Source organism: Canis lupus, chromosome 33 (genome assembly GCF_003254725.2).
Source record: "Canis lupus dingo isolate Sandy chromosome 33, ASM325472v2, whole genome shotgun sequence".
NCBI lineage: Eukaryota > Metazoa > Chordata > Mammalia > Carnivora > Canidae > Canis > Canis lupus.
The window spans coordinates 28,188,470-28,201,572 of record NC_064275.1 but is presented as its reverse complement, the minus strand read 5'-3'; the positions used below and the strand labels follow the sequence as shown (position 1 = coordinate 28,201,572).

The following is a 13,103-nucleotide window of genomic DNA, read 5'->3' as shown; positions in this document are numbered from 1 at the left end:
AGACTTTTCTTCCTTCCCCTTTCACCCAAATTGTCATCATCATGTCCAGCAGAGGGCAGGCTGCCATCCGGATGGCTCTGTCCCAGCCATGGGGTAGCTCCTCCATGGTGTGTTGACGTCACCGCATGATTTTTGCACCTGTTTTAGTGGTGCAAGGCAGTGAATAGTGGCTGATAATAAACAGCACCTGCCCTCGGGGTTGGTTAAGGAATGGGGAACACCTGAATTTCACCCCCTCCCCGGTGATGCCGCCCTGTGCAATCAGTGGCTTGTCACTCAGTGTTTTGTGTCAAACAACAGGGCTCTCACCACAGTCACTTCTGTTATCGTCACCGGTGACAGTCAGTGCCTTCCCGGGGCGAGGGCTGAGGCTGTATTCTCTGCAGGAGAGAATCGCTTCTTCTCTATGCAGACTTCTTGGGGACAAAGGCCCTACCCAAGTCCCATGAGGTGGAGAGCCCGGCTCCGTTTGGCCAAATCACAGTCTTGAGAGTCCCTCTCTCCTACATTCCTGGGAGTCATCCCATCCCGTTTGGCCAAGTCACAGTCTTGAGAGTCCCTCTCTCCTACATTCCTGGGAGTCATCCCGTTCCATGATATTCTGAGTTTAGGCACAAGCCATGGCCTGCCTTTCTAAAAGTTTCTATTAGCTTTCTAGTTGCGTGCAGATTCCATTCCTTGTTCTTTCAAGCTGGAGAGGTAGGACAAACCCTTCTCACAAGCTCTTCGGTCTCAGGGGTAGGAGGTTGCACGGGCCCAAGTGGACTCCTGTGGGCACCTGGCAAGGCCAGCCGCCTGCACCCCTGCACCCACCCTCCAGCTCACGTCTGCACCTCTCCCTGAGCTTCTTTTTATTTTCTTTCCACATCAAACGTGTCTGTTTATTGTGTCTGTTTATTCCACAGACCCAAGCAAGTTGGCCTTCTACTCCTGGCTTCCCCTGGCTGCTCGCCTTTTCTCAGGCGTGCATTTCCTCCTTTGCTTGGCTTTTACATCAGGTCCCCTTGCATCTAGCACATCCTCTAGGTTTGCTTCCCCTCTTTTCTCTCTTTAGAATAATTAATGTTGTTTTATTATAATATAAAATAACACATACCCATTAATTTTCCTTTTTTTTAAGATTTTATTTATTTATGAGAGACACAGAGAGGGGGGGGGCGGGGCGGAGACACAGGCAGAGGGAGAAGCCGGCCCCATGCAGGGAGCCCGAAGTGGGACTCGATCCGGGGTCTCCAGGATCATGCCCCAGGCTGAAGGAGATGCTAAACCGCTAAGCCACTGGGGCTGCCCTAATTTTCCTTTTTATTTTTTATTTTATTTATTTTTTATTTTTTTAATTTATTTTTTTTTAATTTTCCTTTTTAAACTCAAGTTAGAAATAGATATAAGTTGAAGGGGAAGAAGGAAATTGTAGTAAGTAGTCTCCTCACCCATTAAGCATGACTGTTGATACCTGGGTGTCTTCCCCGGCCACGACGCGTGGCCCAGGCACCAGCAGCGCCGGCTTCACCTCCACTCCAGACCTACAGAATCAGAATCTGAATTTTAACCAGATGCCTTGATTTGATCAATATGCAGATTTGTATGCATGTTAAAGTCTGAGAAGCACTGGTTTTACATATCTTTCCAGAATATTTATGTATCTCTCTAACAGAATATACTCTTTTGTAACCTGCTTTTAAACCTAGTGGCTGCACAATATTTTTATTTATATAATTTTATAAGGTCACTTTCCGTAACTATGAAATTCTGCTCTGCAGATGTACCATTCCCCTCTTACTACCTTTTTAATTTTTTTTTAATATTCTCATCTTCCAAGCCATTTTTCTATTTTGAGGTTCTTGTCACTTTGTGATTCCAGAACTCTCATAATTGTCTTAGATCACCTTTGTCTGGCTGCAGACGCTTTTACCCATCTCTCTTATTATGTTCGTAACATGCCTTTTTGTAGGGCATGCTCTCCATTCAGAGGTCCTGTGTTTCCCCCAGCACAGACCCTTCCCCACCAGACTCCTAGCATGGCCAGCAAGGATTTAGAGCCTGTTTTCCCCACGTATGGTCCTCTTCCTTGGCTTCCAGTGAAACTAGAATGTTCACCTTAAGGGTCTTCAACATTGTCTTCCCTCCCATCCCACCATCTGGTGGCAGGTGTATAAAGTATCTTTTAAGGATGTTTAGTCTATGGTTACACTGGGCTTTAAAAAGATTTATACCAGTGTGTTGGCAGGAGTCAGTCACTCATCATAAACATCCAAGATGACAGCGCTAAGCCGCTTAGGAAGAAAAATAGATAATTGTCCAGAAGTCAGCTGCAAACCTCATTCACTTTGAAGCCAGCATCTCACGCAGTCTTGACCCACCTTGCTCAGTGTCAGAATGGAAAGGAAGCAGGGCTTGGGAGAGGGGAACACTGCTCTGAATCCATCCACTTGTAGGTATGGCCTCATACAGCCTATAGATGTGAGAAAGATACATTTCAAAAGGCATAGAGGGGATCCCTGGGTGGTGCAGCAGTTTGGGGCCTGCCTTTGGCCCAGGGCGCAATCCTGGAGACCCGGGATTGAATCCCACGTCGGGCTCCCGGTGCATGGAGCCTGCTTCTCCCTCTGCCTGTGTCTCTGCCTCTCTCTCTCTCTCTCTCTCTGTGTGACTATCATAAATAAATAAAAATTAAAAAAAAAAAAGATAACATTAAAAAAAAGGCATAGAGAAGGAAAAATGCTGTGAACGGAGATTCTAAAGGAAAGCTGATTCAAGGGGAATGGAAAAAGATTTAAAAGACAAAATTCTAACTATGCATTACTAATGAGCTCAGTGAGGGGGGAATATGGGGAGAAATGAATGAATTTTAAAATAAAACTAATGAGGGGTGCCAGGATGGCTCAGTCCATTAAGCATCCGACTCTTGATCTCAGCTCAGGTCTTGTTCTCAAGGGGATGAGTTCAAGCCTCAAGTTGGGCTCCGTGCTGGGCATGGAGCCTACTTAAAAAAAAAAAAAAAGAATAAAATTAAATTAATGTGGCCACCTAGAAAGGTCTGTTCAAGGATTCTAAAACAAGATGTATTGATTCGTTCATTTCTGATGTGTGTTTTTCCCACACCACCAAGCAGTTAACTCACTTCTGACACTTCTGATCTACCTGAAGACAGCATCAGATCCCAGAGGTTAAGGGCTCAGTCCCATAAGATTGTCCTCCTTCCTTCATCAGATGCCACTGCAAATCCGGGTGCCTATTACCTGTGCTTCTGACCAGCCATATATAGATCAGTGGTCCCTATGATACCCAGCTGGGGTTGGATTCATTTTCTCCAGTGGCTCACAGAACTGAAAATAAATAGTTTACTTACTAGATCACTGATTTATTATAAAAGAATGTAACTCAGGATGAACAGACAGAAGAGGTTCATAGGGCAAGGCCTGGGGGGAGAAGGGTGTGGAGCTTCCATGCTCTTTCCCAGAAAGCCATGCTCCCCAGCTCTCTACATGTTTACCCATGTGGAAGCTCTGCGAACTCTGTCCCTTTGGGTTTTTATGGGGGTTTCTTTATGTCAGCACAATTGACTAAGTCATCGGCCATTGGTGAAGTCAACCTCCAGCCTCTGTCCCTTCTCCAGAGGACGAGGGTAGGGACTGAAAGTTCTAACCCTCTCATCACCAGGTCAGTTCTCTAGGCCCCCAGGCCCTCTCAGGTGCTTCCCCAAAATCACCTCATTAATATAACAAAAGACATTCCAAGAGTTTTAAGAGCTCTGTACCAGGGAGGGGGGCAAACCCAAATATATGATTTCTCATTATAAATCACAGTAACACAGTTGGCTAAGGTCCTTCTGGAGTAAATAAGCCTCACTGGCTTAAGCAACAAAAGACAGTTTATTGGAAGGATCCTGGGGTGTGTCATGGAATTCCAGCATCAGAAGGAATAAGAATCAGGGAATTGTGGGGAACCACAGCAGCCAGAGGTTGGGGACTGCTCTTCAGAGTACACAGTAACCTGACTCCATCTTCATCTCTCATCTTCACGCTTTGCTGTGTGTGTCTGTGTACAGGCTTTTCCTCCTTCCCAGACAATGTGACACTGAGTATGTGTCACTGGCTCAGCCACTTTGAAAGAAAAGTATGAGCGCTCTCTCGTTCTCTTTCTATCTCTCTCTCTCTTGCTCTCTCTCATTCTCATTCTCTCCCTCTCTTTACCAAATTGAGATTCCTGGGAAGGAACTGACTGATCCAGTTTGGATCCATACCAGTTAGCTGTAGCCAGGGTTGGTGCTGCACATACAAGCCTGACCCACTACGACCACCCCTGGCCAGAACCTCCACATAATGGGGGTGAATGTTCCCAGAGAGGGGTTGGCTATGCAGACAGTCTATTCCTAGTTTCCATCCCAAATGAGCATGTAAGCAAGAACCAACGTAGCTTATAGGAAAAGACCAAGGCCCACAGTGAGCTCCCAACAGCAATGACAGCAGCAGCAACCTATGATCAAATCACAAAAAGAATAAAGAAAAGATAAAGACTGTGAAATATCAACAAATGACAAAGAGAAAGTAAGATTAAGAATTCCAGGTTCAGGGGATCCCTGGGTGGCTCAGCAGTTTAGCGCCTGCCTTTGGCCCAGGGCGCGATTCTGGAGTCCCGGGATCGAGTCCCACGTCAGGCTCCCGGCATGGAGCCTGCTTCTCTCTCTGCCTGTGACACACTCTGCCTTTCTCTCACTCTCTCACTCTATGTCTATCATAAATAAATAAATAAATAATTCTTAAAAAAAAAGAAAAAGAATTCCAGGTTCATCATTCTGGAGAATCTCTTCAAACCAGAAAGTATAGGATGGACAAGCCTAGGATGACACTCCCTGCCTTCTGTCTCACCCTAATAAGAGCGCCCATAAGACTGTAAACATTATAGGTGACGTTGATTTAAATGCCGTGCACTTGTGATCTTTATGTGGCCTCATAGTAAATCCAAAGTCCGTCTTAAGTTCAAAAGATCACTTGTAGTTTATGAACTTACTTGATAGCAGATAAGAAGGGAAAAAAAATCTCTGGGTCATCTTGTCTAGAAGCTGATTACAAATTCCCAGTAATAAGACCTAATTGCCAAAGAGCATCAAACATACTCTAAAAAATTATATATATGTATAAAATAAATTACACGTATGTACACGTATATATACAATTTCTAGATTGAGAGGATGTTGTTTGTGTGTGTGTGTGTGTGTGAGCATATGAGTAACATCTTGGAAGTATAGGAAAATGCAAAGGAGAAAATAGAAATTAGCCATAATTTCCCAAGGCGGCATCAGCTTCTGTGACCTTTTTGATAGATCCCCTCCTGGCCATTTATGCTCAAGTGTGTGAGGTTTTCTGGCTTTCAGGACAGTGTGCTTCCCTCTCCTGTGCAATCAATGTCAGGTCTGCAGGCTGGTAGCACCAGGCCCCAGAAGCTCGCCAGAGATACCACCTCTAGGCCGGGGACCAGGCATCTGTATTTCCCTAAACCCTCTGGGTGAGCCAAATACACAGGAAAGCTTGAGAAATGCTGGTCTCTACCAGTGCTACCCAAAGTGTGCCCTATGAACTGGTCCTGGATTAGGACAGGATTAATAAAAAACTAGAGAGTGAGCGCGTGAGAATGTTAGTCGGATGTGGCGGTGACATCCAAGCCTGAGACCCTTAAAAAAGAAAGCTGTATTTCATTTGGTACATTTGGTCTACAATAGGACTCTGTAAAATATGGAAAAAGGGAAATTCATGATCGTTGGTGCCTGTAGGGAAAGATGAGAATTGCAAATGACAGTGTATTTTCTGTATTTGAAAACAATACCCACGAGCACCAACAAAGAAAAACTGGTCCTTGGTTGCAGGTAGTTTGAGAAGCATTGGCCTACTCCGTCTGTGCGTCTCTTTAAACAAAACTGCTTGTTCCAGGGACGCCTGGGTGCCTCTGTTGGTTAAGCCACTGACTCTTGATTTTGGCTCAGATCCTGATCTCAGGGTCGCGGGATCCAGCCTCCACCCCCTGACTCCCCACTGGGGCAGAGAAGGGGAGTCTGCTTCTCTCTTTCTCCCTCTCCCCCTCCCCCGTACACACGCACACACATGCTCTCTCTCAGTAAATAAATAAATCTTTTTTTTTTAAAGATTTTTTATTTATTCATGATAGACATAGGGAGAGAGAGAGGCAGAGACACAGGAAGAGGGAGAAGCAGGCTCCGTGCAGGGAGCCCGATGTGGGACTCGATCCCAGGTCTCCAGGAATCACACCCTGGGCCAAAGGCAGGTGCTAAACCGCTGGGCCACCCAGGGATCCCCAATAAATCTTAAAAAAAAAAAAAAAAAAAAAAAACCCTTCCTGTTCCAAAGAGGACTCTGCCGCAACTGCAGCCACTTCCAAGGGTCACTTCTAAACTGAGTGTCTGCTTGTTTTGCTGGAGGTGGGAAAATTTGAACTTGGTGTGGAGGGATAAGCAGGAGTAGACTTCAGTCTTTCAGTAGGAACAACGGAAGCCAGTATAGAATTTTAAAGCCGAGAAATGACATGATCAGACTTGATTTTTCAAAGGAGTGGGCAAGACTGGGCACAGGCTGTGAGTTGGGAGGTGGCCGCAGTTGCCTAGTCAAGAGTTGATGGCGGTTTAGGGTGGTGTTGGTGGGGACAAAGAAGAGTCAATAGATTCAAGAGATTTTGTTAAAAGTGAAACTTGAGTACATGTGTCAGGAGGTGAGGGCGAGAGAGTTACCTCATTCCATGGCTTGGCTTTGTTTCCTGTATGTCTTAATACTGATGGTTTTTCAAGATAATCAGGTTTCTGTGCTATTTATTTAAATAAATGATACATAAATGGTTGGATAACTTCTATTTGCTTTTATCACACAGTCTGCTTGCGGGCAGCTCTGTATTTATCTGTGACTTTACCTGAATACCTAGAGACCATGGTTCCAGTTATAATTTACTCCCTTTTTGAAAATCCTGAGCCTTACATCCCAAGAACAAATTTTAATTATATTTCCACAACAACAACAAAATCAATCTGAATACTTAGTAGACCTTATTGAAAAAAATAGCATTTTGCCAGAAATACACAGGTATAAAACCAATTAGTTGAAATTGTAATATTGGTCATTATATATGACATGTGTGTGCTTATGAATGACTGCTACTCTACTATCTGGTAGTTAAATTCAATTTTAAGATCTACTATATCACCATCCGTTCAACAAACATAGAAACAATTAACAACAAAGGGTGGGAAGTAGCCAAGAAATGATTCTCTGTTTTTTCCATTGCTTTCTTGAAAAACAACTTTCCTGGTGGCATAATTTACACATAATAAACGTACCCATCTTAAGAGAGGGGGATAAAAAGTGGGAAGATTAAAATCCTAGAAGATGGAACAGTTCTTAAAACCAAACAGATTTTTTGAAAGCTTCATGCAATCCTTTAGTTTTCTCTTTTTTACCGTGCATTGATGCACATGACCTTGGGGCTGGTCTGCAGGTGGAATTTTGGATCCGCCCCCATTCTGGGAGTGGCTGAGAAAGGAGAAGTCGTCTTCAAACAATGTAGGCAGGGGAGGAAAATAGTTTTCCCTCTATCCTTCTAGAACTGTACCTCCCCCCCCCCCCCCATAAAAGACAGATGGACAGGAGAGAAACAGAACAATTGTAATTACATAGCACACACGGGAGCCCCACAAAAAACATGACTCAAAGGGAGCCCGATATTTGAGGCTTATGCAGGCTTCTGAGCTAAGGAAAGGGCTAGGTGCGAGGGCTGCCAAGAGCGGTGGGAAGCCACCTGGAGAAGGTGAGAGGAGGAACTGTTTGGTAAACAGAGTCTGCCCTGCCCAAACCGCCGGCTCTCAGGTGAAAAAGGTGATCTCTGGTCCTAGGTGCATGCTTGGTAAAGCCCCTTTTCTCATGTAAATCTCCCTTACACTAGGGTTACTCCTTCCGTTTATGGAGCTTCTCCTGAGTCACAATTTCTCAAAAATAATCAGTTCAAAGTTATGAGCGTGCCAAAGAGGATTATTTGGGGCAGCCTATCCTGCCATCCACCAACAGAGCAAATGCCTGAGCTAGCCTGGAGAGGAGCCCTGCCTGGGGGCTGAGGTCACCAGCTGGGGGCTGGGGGAGGGGGACTATTCTTTTGTATTCATTTATTTATTCATCACTTCTTGTCCGCTTTTCTCCTTTTTAAACCTGTTTAGCCTATCAGCTGATCACCGTAGTGATCGCAGCAGCAGGAGGAGGGCTTCTACTTATTCTGGGCATCGCACTGATTGTCACCTGCTGCCGGTGAGTGCAATGTGCCCAGGGTTCACATTCTAATTCTCTTGGCCTCTGCTAAGCAAGGGTCTGTGTTTACTCTTTTAGATAATGTTTGGGGTTGTTTACAGTATGAAATCATCCTGTATGACTGAACCATTAAAGAAAAAGAGAGAAAGGGAAATTCATGATAGTGGCATCGAGAAAGGACAGCAAATGGGACTCTGTTTCCTTTACTGAAAAAAGAACATCCCAAAGTACAAGCAACAAAAAAAGTGCTAGATTGGAGGTCATCAAAATGAAAAAGTCCTGTGCTTCAAAGAACCCTATCAAGAAAGTGAAAACACAACCCAGGGAACAGGAGAAAGTATTTGAAAACCATGTGTCTAATAAGAGACTTTGGAATATATAAAGAATGCTTACAACTCGATGATAAAAAAAAAGCAACCTCATTTAAAAGTGGGCAAAGAACTTGAATAGACATTTCATGAAAGGAGAAGAATAAACGACCAGGAGGCACGTGAAAGGATGCTCCGCATAGTTAGCCATCAGGGAAATGCAAACAGAATTGAATCAATGGTGGGATGTGAGATGCCACTTACACCCAAGACTCAAGACCCGGGTGCCCAGGGCTGGTGGGTGGGGGTGGGAATTGGGGAGTAATGGCTAAGGGGTAAGAGGTTCCTTTTTAGGTTGACAAAACTGTTGTAAAAATGGACTGTGATGGTGGTTGTACACGTCTGAATATACTAAAACGTACTTTAAATGGGCAAATTTAGAAACAAAGGTGAAGGGGTTAGCTGAGCTACCTGGCAGTAAACAAGCTGCAGAAGGCTCATGGGGTGGCTCTGGGCTTCTTGGAAGCCGGTGCAACTGGGTTTCTACCGGAAGAGGAAGAGAAAGAAGACACCCGTCCCCTTTCTCCGGTGATTATCTGGTCAGATAAGGGACAATTATGACTTTTGATTTAGATGATTATAAATGGCAGGATTTTTTCTGACGTGACAGATGGAGGGAACCTACCAAAATAGCAAGTTATCTCTTTGGCCATTGATAGGAAGGGCATCCGTCGTAAGATATCTTTCACCTCCCGTAAGGCCACAGAGAGCAATTTGCCCTAACTGCCCATCTGGGAATGCAGACTTCGTGGTACTGCTTTTGCCTGTCGTTTGCAGAGTTGCCACCAAATCATCAAAGACAAACTATGAGTGGAAACAAAATCCTGGGTATGAGACTAGGAGCTAGAGGGATTAAACCTCAAGGGGACGTAAGCCTCCTAGTTGCCAAGTGTCCCATAACCAGGTAGTGTGAGGGCCTGGAGAAGGAGCCGGTGACTGTGGGCTTCACCGGGAAGGTAGTCGTGAATTAGCAAGTCATTGTTTGAGACCGGATGCCCCACCCGCCTGGGAGCAGCACAGTGGCAGGTCTGTTCTTGAACTCACAAGAAGGGCCAACGCCTAAGCCACATGCTGGACATTTGGTTTTATGACCCTTAGTCATTTTGTGCCTTCCCAGAAAGATTATTTATAGGAAAGTGAGGTAAGAAGGAAGAGACTTCAGATTGTCTTACCCAGGGCAGATATAACTAAAAACAACTGATCCTAGGCCCATCCCATAGAAAAACCACACATATTTCAACCATCTCCTGCTAGTGAAGCCTCGCAGATAGCAAGCTTGTCCTGGGCTTTCCCTGACCTGCTGAAATAAGAATATATACGTGGGTAGTATAAACAGGTGGAAATTTTTGCAAATGAAACAGCCTGGTTTTATGGTCTGTGAAGTTGCTTCACATGGCTGGCGAGGCAGGAGGCCTGAACTCTAATCCCAGCTTGGCTAGCAGCAAAATGTGACCTGGGCAACGAATCTCATCTTTTTTGCAAAGCCAGAGCTAGCTGTCCCATCCCCAGAACTCCTCTTTTAGTAAATCTTGGTGAGACCTACAAGTTTCCACATATGTTCTGATGCTCAAGCAGGTTTAGAACCATTGGGTTCAAGAATCCTAAAGGCCCTCTGGCTCCAGCGTTCTGGGGATTTATGACTCTCATTTCCCTGGCTGTCCCCACGATGCAGCGACCTCTGTCCCCTGGAAAAGACTGCCTCACTATGGCTGTGTTTATCCTGTCAATGGTAACCTGGCCCTTCCAGCCAGAAGATTTTTTTTTTTTTGCATTTAATTGCATTTTTACTTGTTTTAGGCTAAATATAACAAGAATACCATTTCCCAGCGGGTGTTTACAAAAGAATGTAATGGCAGCTTTCTGTCTAATTTACCTCCTAAAATAATAAAACGATAATAAATAGATATCATTTCTTTACAGAACTTATTCATTTAAACAGTCAACTATTTTTTGTTCCACAGAAAGAGTAAAAATGACATAAGCAAACTCATCTTCAAAAGTGGGGATTTCCAAATGTCCCCATATGCTGAGTACCCCAAAAACCCTCGCTCACAAGAATGGGGCCGAGAAGCCATTGAAATGCATGAGAACGGAAGCACCAAAAACCTCCTCCAGATGACGGATGTGTATTACTCGGTGCGTATTATCCCTGTGTCCAGGGCAACCCAGCCTCCAATTCCCCCTGACAAGCATAGGGGTCGTTTTGTGGTAAAATAAAGATACTTCAGCTGGTTCAGGGTTAAAGAGAATGCTGGCATGAGCCACTTATTTACATAATTTAATATTTGATTTACTTACAACATATTTGCATGGTATTCGTTAGTTTTGACATCAAGATAATGCAGGGTATTTCCACCTAGCACATTACTTTTAGAGTTGTAGCAATGACCCTTCTCGTGACCGAATTTAAGTTTTAAGAATGGAAACTGAAAGACCGAGAAGAATTTAGTGGCATTTAGCCTGCGGCCCTTGCATTTTTTTGTCTTGTCTGCCATGCTTTACCATCTGCCTGTGGTTAGGTAGTTAAATCCTGGGGGATTGGATGGGGCACCCGGGTGGCTCAGTGGTTGAGCGTCTGCCTTAGGCTCAGGTCATGATCCCAGGATCCCGGGGTCCTGGGATCCAGTACCACATCAGGTTCCCCTGCAGGGAGCCTGCTCCTCCCTCTGCCTGTGTCTCTGCTTCTCTCTGTGTGTCCCTCATGAATAAATAAAAAATTAAAAAAAAAAAAAAAGCTGGGGGATTGGAAAGAGGTGTACAGAGAACAATTCAGTGTCATCCTCAGCCAACGCTTCTCAGAGGCTCAGAAGAGTGTTCACTCAGTAGGCCTTCAGTGGTTGGCTTTGTCCATCATTTGGGAAGAGGGTAGACCACCTGAAACCCTGGCTCCTGTCCCACATCGAATAACCCATGTGCAGCTCAGTTCATTCCACATCACACGGCCCACACAAACGGGGCTTTCTGAGCTGAAAAGCCAACAGATGTCAGCGACCTCTCATGGCTGTGGACCCAGTTGAGGTGGTAATAAACCTGAAACATTGCCCCGTGGGGACTTAATAGCACTGTGACCAAGTCCCAACTTCTCCAGTTGCTATGGGGACTAGCCCCAGCATTCAGACTTTGGATGGGAGGGGTTCCTGCTAGGGAAGCTATTGTTCCAATAAACCCTTTGAAAAACTTGAAACTGGAGGAAGAACAAAAAGAAATAAGGGAAAGATAAACATAGATGCAAGCTCAGCGCTGGTTTAAGGGTTCCCCATCGATGTCTCCACACAAGTGCTTTGTCATCTTCTCTGTCGGGGAAGCCCTTCTACTGTAACCGCAGCCAGGGGTCTGCAGGCCTCTGCTGTCCAAGCAGGAGACTTACCCAGTGTGCCCGCGCTCTCGCACCTGGTGCTGAGCACCCCTCACCCGAGCGTGTCAAGGTCACACACGGACAGACAGACCTGTAGCGTCTGAGGACCAACCCCACTGCATTCCCATGGACTTAGCTAAAGAGTTGCCTTCAACAGATGTAATCAAGAACTTAGGGGATCCCCGGGTGGCTCAGCGGTTTAGCGCCGTCTTCGGCCCAGGGCATGGTGCTGGAGTCCCCATCGGGATCCCTGCATGGAGCCTGCTTCTCCTTCTGCCTGTGTCTCTGCCTCTCTCTCTCTCTCTCTCTGTCTCTCAGGAATAAATAAATAAAATCTTAAAAAAAAAAAAAAAAAAGGAACTTAAACTCCCATCTTCATTTCAGAAAGGAGCTGAGCAGTCCGCAGCAGAGCCTGTGCTTTCTGGCCCAAAGCTGTCCCCTGAGTGAGAAGCTGTCCCTCACAGTGGCCTCAGGTGTCCTTTGGGCACTCCTAGGGGTCACGTTCATAATATGCTGTCTCCAGTGTCTTATTTTGATCAGGCCAGCCTTTTCTCCCAGTGGTCCTCATGGAGGGTCTCCTCAAAGTAGCCAAGTCATTCCCTGCGAGCTGCTTTTGCACATCAGGTGGTCGTGATGCGCTTCTCTGGGACTATGACCTTGCAAAAGTCAGCTCCCCATTCCTGGCAGGGACATGTGTTCTGCTAAATGCCAGAGAGGATGTAAAGCCATCGGGCTCCACAGAAAAAGACACTTTTTTCCTTACAGTGAAGATAATAATCAGGTAATAATCTTGATAATTATGATAATTAGCCCAGGTGTTTTCCTATGTTGGTCTAAAATTGCTGGGCCACTCTTGATAGTTTTTTTAAAATCTCCTTTTAAAGTACAAGTAAACGGGGATCCCTGGGTGGCTCAGCGGTTTAGCGTCTGCCTTTGGCTCGGGGCGCGATCCTGGAGTCCCGGGATCGAGTCCCACATCAGGCTCCTGGCATGGGCCTGCTTCTCCCTCCTCCTGTGTCTCTGCCTCTCTCTGTCTCTATGTCTATCATAAATAAATAAATCTTTAAATAAATAAATAAATAA

General features: G+C 45.3%; 1 protein-coding gene across 1 annotated transcript in view; it reads left to right on the top strand.

Annotated features, from left to right (window-relative positions):
- HEG1 (heart development protein with EGF like domains 1) overlaps positions 1 to 13,103 on the top strand; it is an 89,676-nt gene that overhangs the window by 70,833 nt on the left and 5,740 nt on the right. The window contains exons 17-18 of the mRNA XM_049105405.1: positions 8,210 to 8,297; positions 10,627 to 10,801. Of these exons, the coding sequence (XP_048961362.1) occupies positions 8,210 to 8,297; positions 10,627 to 10,801 (263 nt within the window). The remainder of the gene's footprint in view (positions 1 to 8,209; positions 8,298 to 10,626; positions 10,802 to 13,103) is intronic.